The 27,646-nt window shown below is 39.0% G+C and overlaps 1 protein-coding gene across 7 annotated transcripts in view; it reads left to right on the top strand.

Annotated features, from left to right (window-relative positions):
- The window catches only part of CAPRIN2 (caprin family member 2), a 45,760-nt gene that overhangs the window by 15,340 nt on the left and 2,774 nt on the right, over window positions 1-27,646 (top strand). For 2 of the 7 annotated variants that reach the window (XM_067307590.1, XM_067307616.1), the window contains 12 exons: window positions 361-1,206; window positions 6,505-6,636; window positions 6,842-6,929; window positions 7,634-7,689; window positions 8,324-8,434; window positions 10,041-10,151; window positions 10,849-11,001; window positions 15,987-16,170; window positions 18,434-18,616; window positions 19,883-19,983; window positions 24,131-24,197; window positions 25,653-26,580. In XM_067307590.1, the coding sequence (XP_067163691.1) occupies window positions 361-1,206; window positions 6,505-6,636; window positions 6,842-6,929; window positions 7,634-7,689; window positions 8,324-8,434; window positions 10,041-10,151; window positions 10,849-11,001; window positions 15,987-16,170; window positions 18,434-18,616; window positions 19,883-19,983; window positions 24,131-24,197; window positions 25,653-26,221 (2,601 nt within the window). In that variant the 3' untranslated portion in view covers window positions 26,222-26,580. Of the gene's footprint in view, window positions 1-360; window positions 1,207-6,504; window positions 6,637-6,841; window positions 6,930-7,633; window positions 7,690-8,323; window positions 8,435-10,040; window positions 10,152-10,848; window positions 11,002-15,986; window positions 16,171-18,433; window positions 18,617-19,882; window positions 19,984-24,130; window positions 24,198-25,652; window positions 26,581-27,646 lie in introns of those variants that run through there. The other 5 variants (XM_067307627.1, XM_067307599.1, XR_010885989.1 and 2 more) reach the window with 4 other exon arrangements.

The raw sequence follows: 27,646 nt of genomic DNA, 5'->3' as shown, positions 1-27,646 counted from the left end.
TGTTATTTAGGATGAGAATTACCTTCACAAAAATTGCAACTGAACTTGATATGGCATTGCCTATGAACATCAGTTAGGACAGAGAATAAGGATCATAGGTTCACTCAGCTCTGGCATGTTTCCCTTTTGCTGTTCAGGACTCTTTCATACTTCTGGCATGCCAAGAAAAACTAGTCAGTGACTGCAGTGTTGTAAAACAAAGCTACAGCTGTCTGCACAGTTTCTATGGCTAGTGCTTAAACTGTCTAGGTTCTGCTTTTGGCCAGAAACTTTCAGTAGCTGGGTGACCTAACTTAACTGACCTGAATTGTAGCAGCAAAATGTTTTTTGGGAGCCATTAAGTTTCTTTGGTCTATATAGTTTCTCAACAGGCGTTATTTGCCTGAAGCAGAGTATTCTGTCAAGAAGAAGCCGGAAGAACCCAAATCTTGGGAAGCTGAGTGTGCTAGAAAGCAAGAACCTCCAAAGTCCTGGGAAATGCTTGTTGATATTGAAGAGCAGGAACTGAAGCAGAAACAGGAGACCTTAAAGCCTTGGGAATCTCGTGTTAGGCAGCAGGAACCAAAAAGACCAGAATCTCCAAAGCCTTGGGAAACCCGTGTTAAAGGGGAGGAACAGAAGCATGAGTCTACAAAGCCCTGGGAGGCTCGTGTTGAAGAGGAAGAACAGAAGAAGCAAGAAACTCCAAAGGCCTGGGTAGCACGTGTTCGAGAGGACCAGGAATCACCCAGACCTTGGGTAGCTAAGGTTAGGGAAGAGCAGGAGCAGAAGAAACGGGAGTCGCCTAAGCCATGGGTAGCAAAAGTTAAGGAAGAGCAGGAACAGAAAAAGCAGGAATCTCCAAAACCTTGGGTAACCAAAGTTAAGGAAGAGCCAGAACAAAAGCAGGAATCTCCAAAACTTTGGGTAAGCCAAACTAGAGAGGAACCAGAACAAAAGAAGCAAGAGCCTGTGAAATCATGGAACATGCATGTTAGGGAAGAGCCAGAGCAAAAGAGGCAGGAGCCTGTGAAGGCTTGGGCTGCCCATGTTAGGGAGGAGCCAGAACAAAAGAAGCAGGAGACTCAAGAGGCTTGGGAAGCAGCTGACAGGCAGCAGCAAGTGTCATCCCAGCAGTTACAGAATCCTCCGAAGTCCTGGGGAGCTGCAAGTGTTGGGCCAAAGGAGCAGATGGGGCCAAAGAAGTTTGATATGGAACCCAAAGAAGTGAGTTGGCATATGTAGTATTAACTGTCATAAGCTTTTGGCACTAGTGTATTGGACTAAAGCTGCATATTAGCAAAGGCTTTATAAGGTGTATTTTGTAGGCCTATACTTAGACCTCCATTTCATTCTTGCTTTGGGGAAATAAAGCTTAACTGCCAGAATTGAATTGTTTGAACAGCAAGACAGTCCCCTCTGCCACTTACATCATGCAGTATTGCTGCTTTTGAGCCTTGAATAACTGCTTTATGCATAAGGCAGAGAAGAATGAACTTAGTTCATTCCCAACTATTGGTTCTGTCCAGTGTTACTACTACAAAGCAGTATGACTCATCCAGGGATCAAATACTTTGTCTGTGACTGCATACAAATAGCACTTCAGTAATTTTTAGGCTTTTGATTGAAATAGCTGCTAATTCTAGAGATGTCTAACATCTAGATCAAGCAACATCAACTGTACAGGAGCTTAAATATGTATTTCCAGATGGTTGCATAAGCCATAGTGCTGTCCTGGAGATTCTAACAATTGCATAGTTTTAAAAATGTAAAATGTGACAGACTGTTAGGAAAGCAAAGGTAATGTAAAGAGGAGCTATCTGTACTCAGGTAGCTACAATTGATGCCATGAAGATAAGCAAAGCAGAGTTCAGTTATGTCATCAAGAGCAGCATTTAATCTAGAGTTAGGGGAATTAAACTCTCATACAATGAGAGCTGTCAGCACTACTGCCTTGCTTCTGCAAGAAAACAGAAATCAATTCTCTCGTATTATTCATAGCAAATGATTAAGCTTAAGCCTTGTCAGTAAACTTGGCATAACTGAAAAATGGATGTTCTTGTATCTAGAGGCGGGAGCGCAAACAGAAGGTTGAACAGGAAATAAAAAGAGTGGGTAACATGCAGCACTGGGTAACAAAATGGGTGTAAGGTGTTTCAGCTTGACTGATCTCTCCCTGAAGCTGACTAGAATCATGTGTCCACTGGTGGTGGTGATACTGGTGCAAAACCTGGTTCTTCCACACTAAGCAGCTCTGAGCACAAGTAGGTGTTGGGTGCCTAACTATGCATGGCCCTACTGTAATTGGAACTATTTTCCCTAAGCATTTTAAGATGGTTTGAGTTTCTGGTGTTCAGATTAACTTAAAGCTTAAATGCAAGATATTTCCTAATGAGATGGGCCTCTTATTTTTGTATAGGATGGGAAGATGGATGGCTTGAGTGGTGGACAAAGCTTTGCAGTAAGGAAAAAGGAGGGGCTGCAGTCAGTTGGAGAAACTTGCAGGCTGCCTAGGAATCTTCATAGTAACGTGCAGGTGTGCAAGTCAGCCAAATCAAACAATCAAATGTTGGAATGTAAAGTTGCTTAAAAGTTGACTTGCTGAATGAAGTAAATGCAGCATATTTTCTAAGTACTCCAAAACTTTGACCTATGTGGGAGTTGTTTTACTATAGTGTACTTGAACAGAAGGCATCGGCTGGCTTTATTTTTGCTTAGTGGCTTTTGAGAAATTGTAGCATCAAAAGCATGCTGAATGATTAAAAGAATGTAGTGTATTTGTCAACCTCATTAGTTCCTACAACCAGTTTTCTTAAAAAGTAAGTGTCTTAAGTCAAACTAAGTACCCTAGCATTACCTATGAGCTCTGTGTGTGTGTATATGTGTATATATACATGGTGAGAGAATATAATTAGTAGTCAATGTTTTAAACTTTTTTGGATAATGAAGCTTTTCCCTCACATGAGCAAAGGCAAGAGGAGGCAGTGGAGTTCTATAGCTGGCTTCATTTTACTCCCTGGGAGAACCTATGAAATGACCTTGGGCAGAGGTCTAGGTATGGTAGATAAAGGCTCATGTCACTTCTGTACTCTGGAGCTGTCACTGAGCCTTTCTTTACTCCCTGGAATAAATCTGTTAGTTCTGAGACATCTCTTAATGAACTTCCAGGTTTCAATATGTCTCAAAAGATGCTCATTTAACTAAATGTACTGTAACACCTAGTAGTTAAGCTGGGCCTGTGAAAACAGTGAGTTGATGCACAGATCTATTAAATTGTTATTGTATGTAAATATTTGTGCAACCTGTGGACAAGCAAACATGGTTATGGCTGAATTTGTAGCCTTCTCTGTGAAAGCAAAACTGAGAAACTTTGTGCTGTTACCCAGTAAAGTTACTCATACCTGCTGTGAATGCTGCTCTAGGTAGGAAGTGAAGGCTGACTGTTTTATCTACATGGCAGTGCTGATCATTGTTGTGATTCAGCTCAGGTGTCACCACTCTAGCTGATCTGGTATTCTACAGCTGACTGTCCTATTGAGGAAGGAGGGCATGTGTCTTAGAATGGAGTTTTACTAATATGTGAGGTAGCTGGAATGTATATTAGAATAGTATTGGTATGTATGAATAGACCTTTAGTATCTGAAAAATATCAAACTTTAACAAATACCTAACACTTGGGCATTTTAATAAAATTCCAAAGCTGGTCAAGGCACATTGGCCAGCCTTGTCTATTTGCATTGGTTTAGCAGATCTAAAAACAAATTGTAGGTATTTCAACTGCTTTTCTTAGTTCTCTGGAGATTCCCAAGTGTTATACAACTGCTGTAAGTAAAAATAACTTTTGCTGAATGCATAGTGTTGAAGTTAAGGTCTAATTTGTTGTCATAATAGTAAGTCTCTGAAACCTGAACTTGTATCAGTGCTGTGTAAAACTCTAACCTGAATGCTTCTTGAAGCACTAATGTTAAACACGTAATGTCAGCAAACATAAATTTATATGTAAGCTGGACTACTAGGCTGCTGAACTCTATGAAAGAATCTGCTGCCAGCCTGCAATTACTTCCAGAAGCATCTAATCCTAGGCTAGAAAAACTTCAGTTTAGAAACCTCTGAAGAATCTTATGTACTTGCTCTTTTTCAAAGCATCTTCCTTCATGAAGGCACAAAACCTGAAGTACTCCATTAACTTCCTAGTGCTTTTTCATATATATTCTATATTGCACTTACCTTAAATATTTTAGTTGGAGCAGTAGCAAAACAACAAATTCATATTGGGTAAGGGCACTACAGCTGTTTCTGGTTGGTATATTTTAATATATGAAGGAAACAAAGCAACTTTGTGGGGGGGGAGGTGTCTGTTTCAGTGCTGGCTTAATGCCCTAACATTGTGTATGTAACACTGTATGGTTCTTCCAGTTGAAATAAAGCTGTGAGCATAATGGCATACAGCATGATGTCAAGAGTATCTGGGGAGGGAGATGACTATAACAAGTAGCACAAGCATGCAGAAGCTTACAGTGGCTCATTTATCATTGTCAAAGATACAGTCTCTTTCTGCTTCCATCCCCTTGAGGCTGTTGGTCTTACTTGATGTGTTTAATGTGCTAAGCCCAACTTAGGTAGCTAGTGGACAATCTTAATAGCTTTAGACACTGCCAGACTTAACCTGGTTAGGTGACTTAAAGGTGAAAAGCTTCTTCTGTTACCAGTTGCAAACATAGAATGTGTTTGGTAATTTGCATCTTAAAGGGTAGTGAGGACAAGAGAAGCATTTATCAAGCAGTTTGCATAATGGGCTTATGACAGCAAGTATCTTAAGATTATTTGTGCTTATAAGTGAGGGCTAGTAAAGTGATGGACAGGAATATTCACATTCCTCATAATTAACTGATAGCTTGTTAAGTTATATTCTTATTTAATCATAACTTTTGTCCTGGACTTGGATCCATAATGGCTTTAGTTCCTGTTTGTTGCTATAGGAAACTTTGCAGCAATATAAACTTGTGTACAGTCAGTAGTAAAAGTTATTTTTTATGGATCAGAAATCCTAATTAAAATAGCATACTTGGAAGAGTGCATCTTTGTATTATGCTTCTAGCTCTAGAATAAAATAGCCAAATTTCTGACAGCTCAACACATAGTTATCATGTGTGCCACATAGATATTGGAACTGGACTCATTCAGAGTTAATACAGTGCTGCATGTACATAGATTATGCTTTGTGAAGCTCACTAAACCCTGCAAGCCTCTTGTGCATGTTACAGGAATTTCTGCAAATGCTAGCAATTAGCTTCAGATAACTGTTGAAGAGGAAATGCAGGGGTGATGCATTTCTGAGCTAGTTAGCCTAAAACTGGACAAAGTAGAGCATTTCAACTTGTTTTGAATCCAGCTTGATAATCAGAATGGCATGACATGTATACCCTTCTGCCATATTTTTTGTAATGACTTAGTACAAATACTTTAATACTGTTATACACTGTATTAAAGTAGCAGCCTCCTATTAGAAAGACAAACGTGCCTTTGCTTTCCATACAGTGCAAACACCTGTTCTTGTGTGCATCAGCATTTGGACCAGTTGAAATAATACAACTATTCTTTGTCTTCTGATTTGCATCTAGCTGCAGAGACAAACAGAAAAGCAATGAGTCTTTACAGAATCATTAATTTGTAGTTTTAAAATAATAACAAGCCTACTTTTCCCCCAAGCTACTCTCAAAATACATGTTAGACTATCTAGAAAGCAGTCTTGCATGATTGTCACTGCAAATAACAGGGCTTCTTTTTAAGGAGTCTGTTTTGACTTTCTGGTACCTTAGACTCATCTGTTCTCTAATGAAATGTTCCCCCTTTAAATAAGGTGAAGTGAGAATCAGTTGGGATGAGCTCTTAAGGACCATCTGAAACACTTAAGCAGAAGCCTGTGCTTAGCAACCATGTTAGGCTCCCATGAGGGGGCACAGGTGTAGGTTTCATGCCAAATTTCAAAAAGTTTAATGTAATTTCTTGCAGGAGCTGGTGCATTGAGAGTATCTGGCTCCTAAATGCAAGCACTTGGATCTAATGCCAAGTAACTTGCTTGCAATGTATCTCTTAGGTGCAGCTTCTTCAGAATCTCTGGAAATGCTATCCCAATAAAAGATCTGTACTTACTGGCACAGGCTCTACTGGGAAGAAGTATGTGTTAAACCTTGTAGTGCAGTTTGTTTTTTAATTTGTCCTGGCCCTCAACTTAAATGTGTTTCTTTAAATGGAGGTGCTTAATCTAACATTAAATGCAGATAACTTATTGCCTTATGCTGTTTGGCTATCAGAAAACAAATGAATTAATTCTGTGGCTTTAACTAATTGTGGCAATAGTAAGCTGGTTGTTATGAAGCGAAAGCTTGATTCAGGAAATGTCAATAACAGCGCAGAGCTCCTTGGTCTGTGGTGTCAGACATATCTAACTTGGTCTGGAACTATGTTGGATAAGGCAGCTTGTCTGTCTTCCAGTATTTTTAATATCCTCTTTTTCTTTATTAGGTGCCTAAACCTGTACATCAGCCAGCTGCAGAATTTTGCTCTACTTCAACTCTTCCAAAAGATCCAGTACTAAGAAGGGAAAAACTTCAAGATCTGATGACTCAGATACAAGGGACTTATAACTTCATGCAAGTATGTGTTGTCCCCCACTGCTGCTGTTGTAGCACAAAGCTCTGATACCTACTAGATCAGGAAAAATATAGTGCTGAGAATGCATGTGTGCACTGAATAAATGGATCTACCTGTACTTAGTTAACATCCTCATTTGACAAGATACTGTTTCATCTATATCTGGAATTTAGTGTTTTTCCTAGCTGAGGATTCTTTTCTTTTTAAGGAATCCATTCTGGATTTTGATAAAGCTTCACCAAGTGCCATTGGTTCATCCCAACAAACTTCAGTTACTCCAGCAAGTAGTCCTGTAGGTAGGTGATAACATAAGTGCAAACTGTATGTAAGCTTTTGAGAATACCAACAAGTTTTGCTTGGACTGTGAATCAGTAGGCCAAAGGGGGAAAACAGCTTGTCTAATTAGCAATACCAGTGTCTGACATAACAAAAGAGCAGCTTGAGACACTCTCACCTGTTTAAAGTGCTGCTGGAGATGGCTTAAATTGATTCATTTGTCTGGAAATGTAGTTCTTGTATAATCACTGGCATATACATCTGATGTACCCAGCTGCAGAATGGGCATGCTATACTTGTGTGCCAAATCTGTCTAGACGTGGCATAAATAGATGCAAGCCATGAATGAGCTCAGGATAAAGAGCAGTTATCTAGCTGAAGTTTTCTATGATGGGCCATGATAAGAAACTGCTTATATGGGACTTAAGCTATAAAACAGACTTAACCAGCTTATTAAATGTTTAATTGCTCCTGTTTTATCTAGACAGTGGTTATCTATCTTAACAGAAATACTTCTATCACTGAATACCTGCTGTTTTTTGAAAAACTGGTTTTCAAATGTGTGTATTTTGGTGCTGAATAAAGTCCAAACACCTGCAGTGCATAGACTAAAAATAGTACATATCTTCATACACACTGCTCTCAAAGTTCATGTTGAAACTATATTTAGTGTTTTTGAACTTAAAAGCAAATATTGCTTGACTAATTCATTACTCTTTTATAGCTTCAAAAGAACAAAAACTGCCAAGTCAAAGTGATTTTCTTCAACAGCCACTCCAAGTAAGTTAAGGCTGCTCTGAAAAGGCAAAGTGTTAGCCAGAAAATAATACTACATCTGTTACCAGTAACTTCTATATCTCAATTGTTTTTTGTATTATCAATGTTTTTTTAACATTCTGTATAATTTGAATTTTAGTAGCTTGCAAGTCTAAGATCATTCAAATGCTGACAGAATTGATTTCATTTTCTTGTAGCAGAAGTGAATATTTGAAATTTCTTGAAGCAAAACACTTTGGAGGAGATGTGCTGGAATAGTTTTAATATTTAACCCATAGATTCAAGTCATAGCTAATAGTGGTGTGCTGCTTTTCCAGATAATGCACATCCACTTCAGTTTTGTTCATGTCTCACTTGTACCAAAGATACAAGGTCTCAAACTTCAACAGCCATAGTTGAAAGTTAACCTTAAGTATTGTGCTCACGTCACACTACACTGGTTTTAAATAGGTTTACTTGCCACCAGTAAGAATTCCTAAGAAATGTAAAGACTGTAACTGGCCAAAGCATGTAGGTGTGTTGGCTCCTGCTTCATTCTGAGGTGTAGACTTTGTTCACTTATTCCCAAAGTGTGAGTCTCAAGGAAATATTCCAGACAGCCTTTCAAAACCTTATCTCAGATTTCTCTTCTTGCAAGGCTGCTGCTTCTCCCATGACATTGCATGGTTCAAATACTTCCCTAGCATCTGCTGATCAGACACTCTCCGGCTCTGAAACTGAAGATTTGGTGACACCACAGACAGCACAGGTAATATTTCTTGGGGTTCACTGGCACTCAGATTTCAGATAGCCATCCCTCACTGAAAGTTGTGGTGGGGCTTCTCCTAAATGACCATACTTGGACAATGCACAGGAACAGAGCACAAGTAACAGTGACAGCATGTCCTCTGTCCTGTAATACTTCAGGATGGGTTTGAAAAGTTTCCTTCCTGATAGTGCATGAATGTTCTGAAGTGAACAGTTTGCCCTGTGAAATGGGAAGGGTGTGGGATGAAAGATGCAGGCTAGAAAGTGGTGTATGTGTTCTTGTGGGAACATGTGAGCAACATACTTGATTTGGTTAGCACAAAATATCCCCTCTGACAACATAGAGACTGCATATTTTAGATAGTGTCATAAAATGACACTCCTGTATAAGACTGTTCTCTCAAGCAGTAGTTGAAGAAATACTGCAGTTAGCGTTCAGGTATATTATGGTTGAAAACACTGTTTCAATTCATGCTTGTGCAGAACAAAGTCTTACTGAAGAACTCTTGCTGAAGTATGTTGTGTTCAGGAAAGCAGTGTGGTCTTTCCCACTGGACTCTCTAATACTGTGTAGGATGTAGGTTATAATGGGGAAGTGTTCATGCATTTTTCTGGTGTTTCTTGTTGATACACACATTCCAGTATACTGTACATTATATAAAGGAACAGGGGTAAATACTACATGTATTCAACTCTACACCTGTCAAGACTGCTATGTTGCTACCTTTGGATTAGCATTTTGGCCTCATTCTTGACAGTTTCTATCACTTTCAGTGACATCAGATTTCTTGTGTTGACAGGGATTAAACCTGCTGTTTTAATATGTATCCAGATCTGTTGTGCTATAATGTAGGACTCTTGATTTAATAGCATGTCATTTTTTTTCTAGTTTAGTGTTTGGAATTCAGGTTGCTTGTGCCTGGCTCATCTCTGGTACCTTAGCTTTGAGGTGATAGCTTTCTCTTCCACAAACAGCAGGAGGATTGTGGACAGCACTAAAAGGATAGCTTGATCCCTGCACAATCAGGAAATGCACTCCATACTGACACTGCACTCCCCTAGTATGTAAGTGCAGGTCTGGCTGAAGTACCTGTGATGGTATACATGGTAAGAATAATACTGGTAGTCTTCAGCCCTGGACTGAGTATCTAAGTATAAGCAACTCTTCAAAACCTAGCATTACAGGTGTGAGTTAAACAACATAACATGTAGGTTTTGCAGGGGTTGCCTGCCTAAGTTTAGCTCTGAAGCCTTGTTAAACAAAACTTTCCAGAAGCTTAATATCAGACGTATGTTTTGATTTTAATTCGGTGAGGTAGGTCTGTCAGACTTCACTAAACTGTTTGGAGCGATCTAAAGTTCTTAGAATTATCTGATTTCAGAAGGCCAGTTGTACAACCTGTTGTGTAGGAAGGGTAATCTAAAGCCAATTACTTGAAGCGTTTGGCTAAGCTGACTGCTTGGTTCACTTTAGACCTACTGTTTGCTTTGGTCTCTCAAAATCCACCTGTTTAAAGTCATACATTGGTAATGTTATAGCTTTACCAGAACCTTGTGCTTTCTGCAATGCTTCTTATAATAGCTAGCATATGTACGGCTTCTTTCAGGCATCAGCATCGCTTTCTCAAGAGACTGAGAAATATACTTCCCAGCCACTGTATCAGACAAGCTCACATATTTCTGAGCCACTGATGCCCAAAAAGATTGAAATTGCCCAGGTGAGCCATCACAAGTAACTTGCAGTCCAGTTATTAATGATACTGTGGGATAGAGTAATACAGGTAAGGTAAATATATTGGTTGCTAAAATGTGTAGAGATCCCTACTAGTCCTTTTGAACTGCGGTTCCTACAGTATACTTGTATCTGAAATAAACATTTCATTTTGCCACTTGCATAGATGAGTCTTAATGCTGGTTAATATTTTGTTTGGACAGCTCAGCCCTGTTTCTAATCTGAGCTGTAACTTACTAAGTTGGAGGAAGGAGGAAAAAAAAAATTAAACCCTGAAAAGCTTTTCTGAGTTCCTTTGGAAAGAGGCAGAAGTCACTTAATGTTATCCAGAAGGAATTACCTTCCAATAAATTGGACAAAGCACTCCATATTTCCTTAGTGGTGGGGAAAATATCTTAATGTCTCTATGGTGAAATTATTACAATGAGTGGTATGTATAGTAGTGCATAGGCACATTTCACTTAATCAGCAGAGACTGCAATAGAAGTACTGATTGCTGAGGATGCACAGCAAGATTTGAAACTGTAAGCAAAAGCTATTTTGTGGCTCTGCTATGTCCAAATGTCATCCTGTAGAAACTGCTGACTTCTGACAGTCCAGGCTTTAAAGCAAATTAACTGCTTCTGTTACTGCCTGATAATTATCAGGTGACCTTTCATTACATATTTTTGTTCTTCCCTCAGGCAACTATTCCCCTCTCAAGTGAGCCACAGTCACCATTGCCTACTTCAAGCACCTCCATGTCACCAGTACCACCAGGACAAACCTTTCAGTCTCCTCCTGCAAGTAGCAGTTCTGTCACAATAACAGCAGCTCCCTTTCAGGCTATGCAGACTGTAAGTATGTGACTTGACACAAATAATTGATAAGCATGTCCGTAACTTAGTCCTAATACTTGGAACTTGGCTCTCCATAATATAGTACAGAACTTCAAGTAATTTTAATGTTTTAATGTTTTAATATCAAAAAACTAATTTAGTACTCTGCTTCTCCATTGCCTTCAGAGCTTAGAACAGCTCATCTCTAAGAACAGAGATTCTGCTTTGGTCCCTGTCTAGTTCCAATACCGAATACTGAGATAATTTTAGTATCCTCAAGGAACTAACAGGGAGAAGTCAGATCTGAAATCAACCAATTTATATGTATGCCACAAGGTGGAGTTGACTGTACTTATGCATAGATAGCAAGTAATAGACTGCAGAGAAATGTGGAATCCTTAAGTTCTTCCCTATCACTAGTGCTGTAAAGCTTTCTGTAGCCTGACCTTGACTTGCTGCAGTTTAAATCACTTGTATTGACAGGCTCAAACTCAGCCTACTGGAATCATGGAAAACATGTCCTTTATAAGCAAGAATCTAACTCATTATCCTGTCTAACAAGTAGTCAGTAGTAGATCTCTAGGGAAGAGTTTACAAAGTCTACAATCTCTTGCACATATCAGTGTGTCTTCAGGGTGTTCATTGTTACTAACATTCTTCTGCCATCCAGCAATCTGAGGTGCAGGCCCTTCCTAGAAGGACCCAGAGGAAGGGTCTCCATGTAGTAGCTATTTATGCTCCCTTCCCTGTCCTTGGGCTTATGTGCTCCCTTTTTTAGAAGAAGCTAAAAAGCTGAAACTAACTTTGTTTCACTTCTGTCTACATAACCTTGAGACACAGTACACAAGATAAAGCTGAAAAAATTTCCGTATCAGTTCTTCAAATAGTAAAAGATTATTTAATGTGTCTAAAACTACCTTCATTAATATCTTCTGAAGTTGCTATGTGTTTCCCATTTTGAGTGTTGAATCTTGTGGATGTCCTTCTTTGAGACAAATGTAATTCAATGAGTTTTGCAGTTTGTTTTCTAGTTATGAGCCCTTCACTGACTCAAGCACAAATTCTCAGGGCCAACTGGTAGCTGTTTCTAACACTGTCTACATTTGGGATAATTAGCAATTTTATCCTTAATTATTGAAAAATTGTGCTAGTTTTTCTTGTAAACCCCCTTCATAGGTATCCTTCCATGTGATGTTGCCGGTTTGACTTTGTGAAGTAAATGATCTTTGTTTGTTCTTTCCCTTGAGGGCAGCAAACTCTCACCATACGGTAGCATATTCTCTACTGCTCGAAAGCAAAGCTAGGAACAGGTCATCTGAGACTCTCTGAAGGCACTCTTCACTTCAGCAACTGTACTAATGCAGTTCCACAGCTTGCTGGACAGCCTGCATCTTGCTGTATTGAGACATATAGTAGGATTTGGTGGCAGTAGGTAGCTAAAATTCCTATGCTTTGAAAGGCTATTAGGTGTGCATAAAGCTTCATCTAGTCTAGTAGTTGGTAGTAAATCACTACCATGATGCCCCTACTCCTGCCTTTCTGTATTTGTAGAAATAGTTCCAGTAGAACCCTCCTCAGAGGCATGTGATTTTGATGCACCTTATTCAGGCTAGTGGTGGTGGGGAGATTGTTCTAAGTTAGATCCATTTAAATAATGCTATTACTGGAATAACTGATTAAATGCTATGCAAATTAAGTCACTGTGGGTCATGCAAAACATCTTGAGGTTTGTGTTCCTTCTTCCTAGTGTTATTCAAGCATGCATACACCAAAGACCATTATGTTCAAATCTCTTAACAGAGAAAGACTAGCATTACACCTCAGTTCTTATCTAGGATAATACAGAGCACTTAAGTAAAATATACTTCTTAAGCCTGGAGTACTGATTAACTTACCAAGTCAGGTGAAAATTTTTTTTTCTTAAAAGTGGATTTCTCCATAATGTTTCTAGAGCAGCATCCTATGATCAAGGAATCCAGAGTCTTTCTGGGGACCAAGTCTATAAGATGAGCATCTGTCATGATCTAAATATGGGTTTTGGTCTCAGTCATTCAGATCACTATTTGAACCTAATGTTTATTCTCAGAGTGCTTTGGATCAAATTGGTACCATTGTAAGTTTACTTGAATTAATGCTGTATTATTAAATGTTAATGTTAAATGTTCAAGGTTTCAGGGCTCCTGGAAAACAGCACACCAACTGGAATGTTGGGTCAGGCTGATAAAACGGATATCTAACTAAATCACTATGATAATTCCTCTTGAAGTGATGGCTTTGAGTCTTGCAGACCTTGCAATGTAGGGCTTACTTCCTACCTCCACTGTTTAGATTTTCACTGCTGCCAGGAAAGCACAACCATCAGATTTCAGGAGATAGAAGTCAGGTGCTTCCTTGCCAAATACCAATGACACTGCGATGACAGTAATGGAAGTCTCGGTTACTTTTTGTCCTCAGAAGTCTTGACTGCCTTGTTGCTGCTATTGTGTTTACAGAATCTTAAAGGCAGATGCTACCTGTAGCCTAACTCCATTAGAATTTCACCTATAACCTTCACCGATAGGAAAAAGTAGGCCACTTGCTACAAATAGTCCATGATGTGGGTATTACCAGCCTGACTCTACTGCATTCTTCAGTTTTACTGCAAAGTGATTCTTTCTAAACAAACTAAATGTTAACTTCTGCAATTGCTAGTGAGGATTGCTACAGTAGTAGCAAAGCACTGTTCCTGAGTGGATTTGCTTTGACAACAGGAATTTTTGACTGAATTTGATAGTACTTCATTTTTATAGTCTTTTAGTGTGGCTAGAAGAATGGCTTGATGCTCAACTAGAGAGGAATAAGTGATCACTGAAAAGTTAGTCTGCACTGCTTTTTCTCCTGGTGTATCTCAGTGCCACACATCTTAAAATTCCATTATGGTAATATCTTCTTGATAAGGGAACTGTTAGTATGGCTTTACCTTAATCCATTTGTGGCAGTAAACTGTAATAACTTCCCCTTGCTTGGGTCTCTTGATCACTAGTAAGACTTCCTTTAAGCTATTTTTCTGTTTCTGCAAGACTGCCACCATGCAGATTTTCCCTCTATGAAGTATCAAGTGTGTCTAGAGATGGGGGAGGCATGTGGAAGAACCTGGAATTTCTGATTCTGTATTTCATGCTCTAAGCAGTCTCAAAGCTTGAAAGCTCTGCCTTAATTGCCCAAAGCACATACAGAGGCTTTAAGAGAAGGGGCATCCACCTGCTTGTCTCGCATATATCCTTCTTTGTTCTGAACATACTTGACATGTGGTTGAAATGTAGAGTTTCTTGCCAGAGAATATTGTGGATATTACTTTTTGGACCCTTGCAAGTGTAGTATCTCTAGACAGATTCATAGAAGCATGTACAGAACTTTTTGGACCAGGAATTGAGGCACAAAATAGTGATATTCAAAGGAGTGAGTACTGCTGTATGCTTATGAGCCAGACTTCCCTATGCATGGTGTCTTTTCTGATTGTGTAAGGTCTTATGCTCCTTTTCATGTAGGTATGCCTTTACCCACTGATACAGTGGGAATTAAGTCAATGTGTCATGCTTTGTTTGATAGCATGAAGGATCCAATGCTGACTCTTGCATTCAACAAGAAGTTTGAGTGCTACTGAGAACACATAATGTGCCAGCTTTGATAATCTTGGCTGTAAGACAGGCACGGGTATCTTATCCCATTATGGGATCCCCTTTATTTGAAAAGGATTGTAGACCAGCTAGACTTCTGGATTGACAGAAGTCTTGCTACGCATCCTTGAGACTGAACAGATAGATACCACATAGAATATTCAAGGACAACACTCCAGTTTCAGATTCTTCAAGATCTGTTATAATTCCAGGTATCTAAAACATGACAACTGTCAGTTAAGCTTTGGGATCACAGATTACTTCATCTGGCCAAGTCCAAACCCAGAATTTATGGTATTTCGTAATGGTTCAAACTTGTACTCCTTATTTCAATATCATGAGGGATTTCTGTGCTTCATCTCTGTTAGAAGCAATACTTGGTTCCTTGACTGTGGGAAAGATCTTCATTTCCCAGTTGTAATTATAGATACTCTTGAACACAACAAGCACTGTCAAGCTGCTAAGTTGCTCTGTGTATCTAGCTGTAGTTAATCTTTCCCTGATCTATCTTCAGGCAGAGGTCTTGGAAAATGGTCTAGCCTACCTCTAGACTTGGTATCAATACTGCTGACAACTCTTTACTTGAAACTTAGATCCTCTTACGTAAAATGGAAGACTTCTTTCCTATTTGATCTTGATACTAGCTGTTACCTCTGACTGCATCAATTCGGGTAACTTGGCCATAAAGCAATACAGACACTGGAGTGATTGAACTCTAGGTCACAGATTTAGCTAGCAGTAATATCTGCACACCAACTTACTGCCCAGGCTATAAGGTTAACATCTAAATTGCTGGATTCTGCCTCTTACTTGGCGTGTTTTAGATACCTCAGCTAACAAGAGAAGGAAAGTTGAGGCTCAGCTTATCAAGGGGGTGAAAGCTGTCTTGGTAATTATCTCAGTGGATGGCAGAGTTAGGTTAGCATCCAATATGTGTATGGAAACAAATTCTTCCCAAACCTGAATATCTTATCTTGGCACAAGCTGTCCTAGCTTTAGATAAAAAGCTGTAGGACAGGTAGTCATTGAGGGTTTAAGTGGCTTTAACATGGAAACAAAATTGCTTACTATAAGGTAACTGTTCTGTTGATTGAACACAATAGCTATGGTCAGTCGAGCTATGTCTCTTGGTTATTAGCTAAGTACACAAGAATAAGCTCTTATAAGCTTATAGAAAGGGAGGAGGATGGTTTCTACTGCATCTAGTTCTCAGTTCATCCTAAGAAACAGTTGGTCTTCTAGAAACTGCTCTAGGCATATGCACTTAAACCAGGGCATAGCAGAGTGATGGCATTAGGTGGAGACTTTAGCTGGTGGTGTGTTAAGCATTTGTCTCATATGTTGTAGGTATTTAAGGTGAATGCACCGCTGCCTCCACGTAAAGACCAGGAAATTAAAGAGGATTCTTCATATTCTGCAGGATATAATCAGAGTTTCTCTACAGCAAGTACACAGACTCCTCCTCAGTGCCAGTTGCAGTCTTCTCATGTTGCAGAACAAACATCTCTTTCACAAGAATCTCTGTCTTCAGGTGAGAACTGTTCTTGTCTGTATTTCAAACAGCATTTAAATAAGGTCCTTCAGCTTATAGTAGTATTAATTCATTGACCTATGCTATGAGTATATGGAGGTTCCTCTAATTCAGTGAAATTCTTAACAGACACAGCATAACTTCAGTGGTAACATTAGGGTTACATCATCTCATAACCTAGTTGACAGTATGGTATGTGAACTTAATTTTAAAAACTGCTAGTTTCTATATTAGTTGCATGGACAGTATTGCCTGTGAGCCCAATATAGATAATTCCCCAGCAGGAGGGAAATTCAGGCATGCAGTGACACTTTTCCAAGCAAACTTGTTTGGCTTGGATAACTGAAGCAGTGATGAAATATTTCATTTGGAACTGTTAATTTAGTGTCTGGTAACAAACACTAATGCTGCTTCTGATGCTAAGAAGTGGTGGATGGTGAACAGGAAAAGGTTATGTGATAGGCTGTCAGTGCTTAGGTGAATTACCCAAAGTGATAAGCAGTTTGTGCTACTGGTGCAAGACTAAAATTTGCCATTTGAGAGCAGATTAGGATTTAGAATTTTCTCGTTTTAAGAATGGGCTGCTATCTTCATTCCTTTGAACTCAATACACAATATATTCACAATGTAATTATCTTAAAATAAGTTTGCAATATAATTATCTTAAAGCATCTAGCTATCTGGATTGTACTCTAGTACTTGCTAAAGTCTTCACGTGGATATTGCATACCTTACTAAAGCTTTCTTAGACAGATCATATCTGCCACCCCATCATGAAAACAAATACTTTTCACTACAACTGAATCTTACTATGCTGAAGTTCTAGCTCTCTGTAGCAGAGATCTAGCCCTAAACTCATACCATTTGCTGCTTCTGTTACCTGCTGAACTAGGAGGCTTCTGTCACAAGTTATTGTAATTCTGGTTCTGTGAATCAGCTAAGCTGCAGTAACTGTGCATACACTCCTACCTGAAGCAGGTACAGCTTAGGGACTTCTTACAGAGACTTATTTTATTAGCTGATTGAGTCTGTGTGTATATCTGAAGAATACTTCTGATAAGTAGGGTCCTGAACTGCCTTATTCAACACACAAAATGGACCTGCTTGACATTCAGATACTGATACTGGGTGAATTTATGTAGCTGACAGTGATTTCTAAGAATTTGAATGAAACTAGCCCCTAAATCTGCCTGAAACAGGTTCCAGGATGAAAAGAAGCTGACAAGTAGGAATCTGGATGTAGAAAGACATCTAGTCAAAGCTAAGACATATCTGCCTCAAGGTCATCTAATATACTCAGTTTTTCTACCAAAGGACTCTTTATAGCAATTGCTATAGAGATTAATTGATATTGTATGAAGTCAATGAGACATTCCAAGGTTAAGAGTGCCAGAAAACAAGACAACTATAGCAGATCAGTGAAACTTGTTTAGCTTAATGCTCCTTTTCATCAGACTGCAGGAGGTGATCAGTAGCCTTCTACAGCTTCTAAATGAGGAACTCCATGATTTTATTAATCATTTTGTGCAATGGTTCTGCACGGACTTCAGAAAGAGTTTAGGCTGTCACTTTGGATCTGTTTTAAGCTTTTGGATTGGTATAAAGCATGGCTCTGTGGAAGCATTTATGGTTACAATGTTTATAGTTAAATCTAACCACATAATAACCACCTTGTGAGTGGAAAGCATTTCTGAATGCTGCTGTACCCCTTACTTGGGATTGAACAGTCTAATAACACGTGGAAGGAATGTGTCCTCAGAGTAGACTGAACTTATACCTAGCTTTCTATAGTTGTTCTATCATTGCTCTTGTCTTAACAAGATTGAGTTTGTTTCCTCATGCTGAAGGATATTGACACTGATCTACTTCATGAAATAGACCATTCAAATCTTGCTGGTAGAACAGTACTGGTTCTAAGTGAATTCCTAATCAGCTCTTGCTTAACTTTATTCTATCTTGGTTATTTTCTCAATACTGTTCACAAGGTGGTTTTGAACTATGCAACTAAATCTTGTTGAATACATTAAGGGCTTATACTGATAGCTTCAGCTGTTTTGCCTCTATAGTGCACTTTGTAACAAAAATCATTCACAACTATACCAAGCAAAGGGGAGGGATCTTACTTAGAGTATGAAAGGCATGAGAACTGGAAATACAGAGCAGCTTTATCCAGTTCTTAAATTCCTGATGCTGCCCTAGCTTATAGGTGTGGTAATATATTACAGCTCTAAACTCTGAATTTGTGCTTTTTTATTTTGAGCAGTTAGTTATCAACCTGATGGAGCTGTTCCTGTTAGCAATGGTAGCCTTGCCTTTTATCCAGCACAGACTAATGTTATTCCCAGACCGCCTCAGCCTTACCTTAACAGTCGTGGGTCTGTCAGAGGATCCACCAGAGGCGGAAGATCACTGGCCAATTCATATCGTTCCCCTGGTGGATACAAAGGTATGTGCTTTATATACTACTACCTTGAAAGAAAATTCTAATGTAGTGACAATAGAACATGCCTTAACACAACATGGTATTGAGTTTAGGCTTTCTACATGGATTCCTTAAAATAATTTTTATAGTAATGTGCAAAGAATGGGGCTTTCCTTTGTGGACTTTAAGCAAATTCATTCTTACTTTTATTCATAATCCCTGTACTTTTGGTTTGAGGTTAACTGATGAAACAACTTCATAGCCTTTTGAATTATGAAAGTGGAAATTTTCATTGATAGGCTGGTAAATCACGTAGTTATATGGACTGTTCTACTTGCTAGTCTGTTTACTCTTCAGAACTCCTTACCCCATCTATCCTTTCTCTTGGCCTTTATCTTCACTCACTAAATTCTGGGCAGGTATTTCCTTTTCAGATGTCAGCTTTTGCCTGAAGAAAGATGCTCTTTGCTCAGCACTAGTGGCTTTAATAGTAGCAGCAGAAAACTAGGATGGGGGGAGAGATTCCCAGTAGTTGAGAGCCTTTCTGGATTAACAATAACTGAAGGGTTTCAAGAGAAGGAGTGTGTGGTCTTGGTAAATCAGTTGCCATTCTGTTGCTAGTAGAAGTTTGGAAAGCTTCAGTTGACTTCAACAGATACTAACTTCTCATCAGTTGTTGGTAGCTGCAACCTACTCCACTTTGAAGTGGGGGAGCACTTCCAGACTGAGGCAGAGGTGGCTTCAGCTATTAGGCTGCCACTGCCTAGTATCTTGTAGGAACATGTACCCAAAAATGGGCTTATGTAGTCCTAACTTATGAGCAGTTAAGGATTTTAGTTTCTGGTACTAAGTTGCTTTCTGATCCAATTTGGTGGTTAGTCTAATAAAGAGGCTAAATATCATAGTACCTAAATGTGTAAGTTATACTTAAGCATCTGTAATAGCAAAATGAAGTATTAATTCTGTCAAAATCAGTGTTTCTGGATCTGGAGAGTGTTTCAGCTGCTCTGGGTATCCCATTAGTATCAAACAGACAACTGTTAAGGTCTGATGTTAATACTTCTAATTATGTAACACTAATAAATGCAGAGTGAGTTGTTCTGGGTAGCTACTGAAATGCACTCCTAATAGTAGTGATGGACCCTGCTTTGAATTCTGAAAGAAGGAATAGATGTGGAGTTAAATAACTTAACACAGATAATTCCCAGAAGGGAATTCTAGTTGTGTTCTGTGCTTCTAATATAAACTAGATCATTCAGTAATATTGAATAATCCACTTCATTTGAACAGGTTTTGATGCTTACAGAGGCTCACCTTCAATAACTAATGGCAACTATGGCCAGCTGCAATTCCCTGGTAGAGATTATCCTGGAATGCCATATTCTCAGAGGGTAAGTATTGACTTTGTTTCTGGTAGCCTTCTTAATGAGCACTGCACAGAAGATACCTCTTCTTATACCATAGCTTTTCATTCACCCAACAGGTGAACGATTGTCTTCCTACAGCCTAGAGGTTAACTTTGTTTTCTGGACAAACACTTTTTTTGATCAGTAGACAGCAGTTGCAATAGGGAATCAGTTCAGGCAGAACTCTATTGCATGATAAGTTGAACTTAGTCCAAGGTGAATCTCCGAAATGCAAACAGATGACAAATAAGATGTGGCATAATGAGATCATTTTATTATGGTTTTCCAAGTTAGGACTCAATTAGTGTCTCCTCCTTAGTGTCAAATACATGAACTCTTAAATGGACTGGCTGAGAATGTGGTTAAATAGGCAAGATTCTTGTTTCCCTCGTCTTAATGAAGTCCCCTGGTTATCAGCACTTTTTTGCACTGTGACTAAGAGTAGTTATTCATATCTCTATTAAAGGTTTATGCGGAGTACAAAAAAGCCTAGAGTTCTGCTTTAGCAAACTTGACACTTTGAGGGCAGATTCTTTAAGAGTTGGCTCATCTTGAAGATATGTAGTGGATCATAACCAAGAATGACTTTCATGTTTTGCAACCTAAATCTGTAGTACTAAGTAGGTGGTAGAGCATAGCTGGAATACATGAATTTGTTCCTCTTGAATGCACAGACTTTGACAAATGTTAGCTAGTGCAAAATGGAAGCTTTACCCATCTCATTCTTTGCTCTGTTTCTGAAAGGGGTAAAGTTAAAAACCAACTGTTAACCTGGTTTTAATCAGTTCTAGCAACTTGCCTTTCTCTTGGTCAGTGGTGTCTTACTTGATCAAGGTGGGTAGGTGGTCCTAATAAGAATTATATTCTTGCTACATTCTTGCATTGGAATATGAGATGAGGTGTACATTTTGGGTATCAAACTAGCAAACTTGCTTTTGGGGAAGTGTTCCTTAAACTAGCTTGGGGGTGGGAGGGGTGAGGAAGAATTCCTTTAATGTAAGGAAAAGATACCTTGTCACTGCAGTGAATTCTGCAGATGCTTCAGTTTTCTGTTGTACCATGCTTTCTGCTTGTTAACTCCAAATGCAGAGTTACCAAGCTGTAAAAATGAGGGGGGAAGAAGGAGCAGAGGGAGACAAGTATATCAATATCTAAACCATCAGACAAAGCTTTCTGTACAACTGACTCAGAAGCAAGTGGGAAGATGAATAACTTCTGCTGCAGTATGACGCTGAAAGTCAAATTAAGGAATCTTGTCTTGCTAAGACAGCAAGGCAAGCAGTCTAAGAGCTGGTTGGAATAGGTAAATGAGTTGTGTGCTTTTAGTGGAGAAATAATTGTGATTGACATGGCTTAATTTCCAAATTGGTCACATCTAAGACCACCTGAACTTGATTGCTGCTTCTTGTGTGAGTAAATTATCCCTTAGCTACTAAACTACCTTTTGAACACACCTGATTACTTTGAAGGTGAAATTCAGTGACTTAATGTGTCCCTGTGCATAAGGTCTTGACTGAATCTGAGGTGTCACATTTAAATGAGTTTTGTTATACCTCTCTACTAGCCCTTGAGCGTGTGTATCTTTCTCCAAAAGAAGCTAAAACTAGGAAGCTTAAACTGCTGCTGTTTCCTGTCAGTTAAAGTGCAACTTCTCAGCAATAGGAATTATAAGAGGTTGTAACAAACCTATAGTGCCTAGTTGGCTTACCCTGAGCCACCTGATAGGAGTTTGGGCTATGCCAGCAAATCCCTGATAATGTTTCAGCTTTGGAGGTAGTCTGCCCTCTTGGGGTGGGGGGGGGGGGGGGAGGAGTGTAGAGTGTTTGGATGTGGGAGAGGGGAAGAACTAGGAGTGGATGTGACACCATGGGATGTCTTCCATAGTTTGGAATTTATGGGATCCTAAGAAAGTATTTACGGCAAAAGACAAAGCTGGAGTCTGTACTTTCTCCAGGATCTTAAGTCCTTTAATCTGTAGGGTTCAACTTCAAGAGCTGATGCAAAGCTCTGCAGGACAGTAATCTTCTCTTCATTCCTGACAAATATGGCTTGTTACCCCTGTGGGAGACTGGCCCAGCTGGTTCCATAGTACCTTCAGGAAACAGTGAAATCGTGATTTTTACATCAGTAAAGTGACTGGCAATATTTTGTCTGATCATATAACACATACGAGGTTCCTGCAGGTATTAAGAAATTCTCTTGCTTGCCTGAAATGGTAGAATTGGCTGTTTTGAGGTGGCAGAGTTCACTGCTCCAACAACTGTTTATAAATTTGAGACCTCAGCCCCCTTCCCTGATGGATATGATCTTTGGAAATGCCTTATATCTAGTTGTTGTGCTCCTGTTCTACAGATGCAGCCTGTCTCTTTAGTTCTGTTACTGTCTTAGACTAGTTCTCTAAAATGTTTTGAGTTGCTTGGTTGACTTGTCTTGTATATTGGTTTTTAGAAGGTGCTGGGCTTGTGGATTCTTGCAGAGTCATACTATCAGTATTGCACACCATATATCAGTGACAAGCTATTAGTTGGCTAGTGTATATTGGGACTTAGTGTTTCTGACAAATAATAAATGGGCATTTCATGTCAAATGGTAGTAACATATGGACTCCTGTAGAGCTGTGTTGATAATGTGCGTGACTAGGCCTGAGTTTCCAAGGCACTTCCCACAAGACCAAAAATTGAGAGCTTATTGTAGTCCTACCCATCAAACCCCCTTTTACTGGTTAAGAATAGACCAGCTACCTGGCATAGAGGATGTGGAACTTTGCTTCCACCTTTCAAACATTGGCACATTTAGATTTTTGACTTCCTTTATTTTGAGATGGGATCTCTGGAGTACTGGAAACCAGTTTAAAGTAATTCTGTCACTGTTGGATGAATTAGTCTTGCAATGTTATCTGAACCTGTGAAGTGCACTTTTAGAAAGTGCTGAAGTTTCAACTGTTCAGGTTGACTCCTGTTTAAGCAAGTTTAGTATACTAAAAACAAATGTGCTGTTTTCCTGACCTCTAACTACTACTGTCAAACTTCTGTTCTGCTTGTGTAGATTCTGTTGTCATTGCTGAATCATGCTGGAATTATGGCTTCTTGGCTATTTAAACATCCTTCCTTAAGGATAGCCTTTTGAAGTAATATGCACAACTCATAACATGTAAACATAAGTCTTGAATGAAGTTTTTTTTTTCCCCCTGGGCAGCCTGGAACATCTGTTCCAGCAATTTCTTATTTATCCAAAAGGTACCTTCATGCTAGGCCCTACAGGCTCTGGGTTCTAACCCTACTGAAATTCTAGAAGCCCTGGTTGGCTGCAGGATATCCTGGAGTTTCTTAACCATATGCTCCTATATCCTCAGTCTTCTAAATATTGAAATCTGCTTATGTGCTATTCTTTCTTCATCTGAGCAGATGGGATGGATTTTCTTACTGTATTTTGACCACTAACTGTATCTTTAGCATTCATTCCACATTCTTGGATAGAAATCTGTGCTTTTGGACTTGTGCTTAAAATGTAGCAGTGCTTCTAATGTTGACTAGTGTTCATAGTTAATTTTCCTATGGAAATAGTAACAAGCAATGAAGGGCTACTGTTATTGTCCTGCCAGCCTTTAGTTTGATTGTAGCTCATCTTTTTTTTTTTTTAAAAAGCACCTAATAAGCAAATGGTGTATGTACTAGATCCTAATAGGTGAGGGGGCTGTCTGTACAATGTATTTCCCTTTACATGTGATCTTCCTTATTACTGAAAAGATGCAGCATTCTGTACAAAGAGCTTACTTGCTCTCATTTCACTGAGTTTTTATGTATTTCAGAAAAGCCCTTCAATGCAGTGCAGACAAGATCACCTTAATTAAATCAATCTTTGCCTGAAGCACAAGAATATTCCTGACTCTGTGCTATCTTGATGTCTAAAGTACTGAATCTATCATTGACATAAAGCCTGAGTATGTCTTGATCTCTTACCTAATGTAGCCAGATAGGCAGGTTCTGTAGGAAACAAGACAGATCATGTAAGTGTCCATTCTTGTAAAGAACAAGACTTAAGCTTGAATTGTGCGAAATGAGAACATACTATTTATTTGGTAACCATTTGTTTTCAATTTGCTCATAACCATCTGCTAATATTTTTGTTCTAGGATGTTAATTACCAGCAGTGCTATAAACGAGGTGGGATAACTAGTGGTCCTCGAGCAAATTCAAGAGGTAAGGCTGACATCAAGTTCCCAGTAGCTTGTGCGTGTGCTTGGGTGTAGCAGATACTGAAGTTCACTATTACTTTGAATAGTGATAAAAACAGTGTAGTATTACTGTTACCAAACAGCTCAAGCTTGGTACAGAATTAGCTGAGCTAGATGAAAGTTTAAGGACAGTTCTTAATGTCAGCATACCATAGCAGCAAACTTGACTTCACCATTCTCAATCTGGTGCTTCACAGGTTAAAGTCCTCTGACAAATGGTACCTTGCTGAATTTTCTTCAAAAATAAGTTGACTAGGAAGTACCTACAGGGTATTACCAATGTTGCATTTGGCTTCTTATTAATAAGCCAGTTGTGTAGTTAATTGTATGGTTCTCCTTTCCTGATTGGGTAAGCTATCAAAATGGATCTCAAACTTTGCAAGATGAACTATTTTCCATAGAGAAAGTTATTTGGAAATACAGCTTTACTTTGTAATTCCATGCTGGATTACAAAAGATATGGAAATATGTGAGATGATTTGTTTCAATCTGAGCATGAACAGTATCTGTTTTAAGAGCTGTAAACAGATATAAACCAATAATGCTACAGATGAAAAGTGGGGGGAATAACTAGGTCATTTATTTGAAGAGTTAAGGGAAATTAGTATTGCATGTCGTGGAAGTCTTGTTTTAAGATAAGTAAAGCAAGTCACTTCAGTTAGAATCTGACTAGAGTATATTTGAGAGGAAGAGAACTAAAAAACAGGTTGTGGTGGGTGAATAGTTGATAGACATATACTTGTTTAGCATTAAGGTATCTAGAAGCCTAACTCCAGTTTTGTCAGGCATCTTAATGGGTTCCTTTCAGTAGAAATAACTGGCTTGAAACATGAGGGTGACTGTCTTAAACTTCTCTGCTCTATTAATGTTTTCATCCAAGACTGAACTAGATCTTTTTAGCTTTGACACTTGAACAGTTAAACTGCTTCATTTTTGTAGGTGATGAGGTGCAGAAAGCTTCTTAAAAGCAGCTCTGTTTTTTCAGACTTTATGTCCTAGCATAAGTTGCCATGACCTGTTAAGAATAACTCTGGAAGGGCAGTATTCAAGTAACTTGAAGTGCAGCTTCAGGTCTTAAAGGTGACTGACTACTTGGCTGTTGGTAGTACTGCAAAGTTTGTCAGAAATGACAGAAGTTAGCATAGCTAGTTACTGTTGCTAGCTACTGTCCTCTCCTCTCATAAAAGTATGAAGTCATTGTTCATGGTCAAACTATGGCCCCTCTTGCTGAATGCAAGTGCTGTGAATGTAAATCAACTTCAAAGTTTTGTTCTCAAAGGTTCTTTGACAGTTTACTGTAGTTGCAAGACTCTTAAGCTAGAGCAATACCTGTACAGTTGCTGTTTAAAAATATGCCTGCAGATTTAAGGTTATCCTTCTATTACAAGAATTATTTACTATTGCTAATGATCTTTAACAGCAGGGTGGAGTGATTCTTCTCAGGTGAGCAGTCCAGAACGAGACAATGAAACCTTTAACAGTGGGGACTCTGGTCAGGGAGACTCCCGCAGCATCACCCCTGTTGATATGCCAGTGACAAGCCAAGCTGCCACCATACTACCAGTGCACGTCTATCCCCTCCCCCAGCAGATGAGAGTTGCCTTTTCTGCTGCTAGAACATCTAACTTGGCCCCTGGGACTCTAGACCAGCCTATTGTGTTTGATCTGCTGCTGAACAACCTTGGAGAAACTTTTGATATCCAGCTTGGTAGGTTCAATTGTCCAGTGAATGGTACTTATGTCTTCATCTTCCACATGCTGAAGCTGGCTGTAAATGTTCCCCTATATGTGAATCTCATGAAGAATGAAGAGGTCCTAGTGTCAGCATATGCAAACGATGGGGCTCCTGATCATGAAACAGCTAGTAACCATGCAGTCCTGCAGTTGTTCCAGGGAGACCAGATCTGGTTACGTCTGCATCGGGGAGCCATCTATGGAAGTAGCTGGAAATATTCTACCTTTTCAGGATACCTCCTTTATCAGGACTGAAATCCAGTGCAATGTTTACAAAAAAAGCTGCTCCAAACACCTTGGTGGAGGGGGGGGTGGGACTAGCTATGCACTTACTACTGACTTTATAGAAGATATGTGGTTCCATTATTGGGGGAAATGATGGTTCTGTTGTGCAAGGTGAAATCATGGAGTTGGGGTACTGAATCAGCACTAATTTGGCACTTTATCAGTTGTGATGTAGCCTTGCTAGTAAAGCTGTGAATGTATATTGTTTGCACTTACCCTAAACTGTATTAATGTCCAGCTTACTACACTATTGATTGCCTCAAGTATGGGCTATTCACAATGCCTTGTTGTGCCTCAATAAAACAAGTTAATATGCATTTTAGTATTAATCCTGCTAGTTGTCTTTATTCTCAAAATATATCAAGAAACTGAGCTTATTAACTTCTGTTGTGGGGCATACATGCATGTCTTTACAGAACCTAGTCATAGGTTTCAGTACTTCAGGGTAAATTGTATAATTGAAATGAGACTACTCTTTTGGTACTTGTTTGCAGTTTAAGTGTTCCTTTCTTCATCAAAATGAATTCCACTGTTACCTACTTCATTTTTATCTGCTAGTCAAGAAATTAGAAGTGGAACACTGTACACTTGATTAGGAGTACTGATTTTAAATACATATCCTGTGAAACTTAAATCTAACTCTTGGAAATCTAATTCTTGGTTGTCACACTGACTTCCCTTCAGTAATGTAACTGGTTGAAATTCTTAAGCTTCCAAACAATTGCTGTAGGGCTTGCTTATATTGTGTTCAATATGCAGATTTCATTCTGATGTAATATATTTCAAAGGTAAAACTGACATCTGTGAATCACAGATGTCATGAAGTCTCATGGAGTGGGGGGAAGCCATACAACTTGCATTACAACCTGATCCTTTCTTCTGATCAGAACTGCTGAGGAACCTGGTAGTTAGTTGAAACCTTCTGCTCAAATTCTAAATCCAACTTAAGTGCTTCCTAGCATTTGTATTCATGAAACCCTTTTCTTACAGATAAAGAGTGTGATCAGTCTTTAGTGATCTCATGACCTTTTGGTCCATATCATATGACCAAAGAGCTGTTACTATGAATGCCCTTGTCTAAGCTGCAACATATCATTTTTATAAAGCTCTTCCATGTTTAAAATAAAAGTCTGAATTTGTAAGGGGACTGTAGATCACTAGTTCTTTCTGCCTTTAGAAACTTTAGCAGTATGATGGCCATGTAGGAAGTGTTCTATAATTTTAGTGCACTACTAAGATAGCTAGTGGAAAAGCCTGACTGGTACATCCAACGATGAACTAGAACTACTCAAAGTTAAAAGCAGTTTAGCTGCCCACTTTATACAAAAGTAAAAATTGACGTGGAATAAAGCTGCTGTTTCTTGGTAACAGGTTTCACAACTTGAAACAGTTCAC

This window comes from Apteryx mantelli, chromosome 1, assembly GCF_036417845.1.
Source record: "Apteryx mantelli isolate bAptMan1 chromosome 1, bAptMan1.hap1, whole genome shotgun sequence".
NCBI classification, from domain to species: Eukaryota; Metazoa; Chordata; class Aves; order Apterygiformes; family Apterygidae; genus Apteryx; species Apteryx mantelli.
The sequence above is the reverse complement of the archived record's forward strand: the minus strand, read 5'-3'. Positions and strand labels throughout refer to the sequence as shown.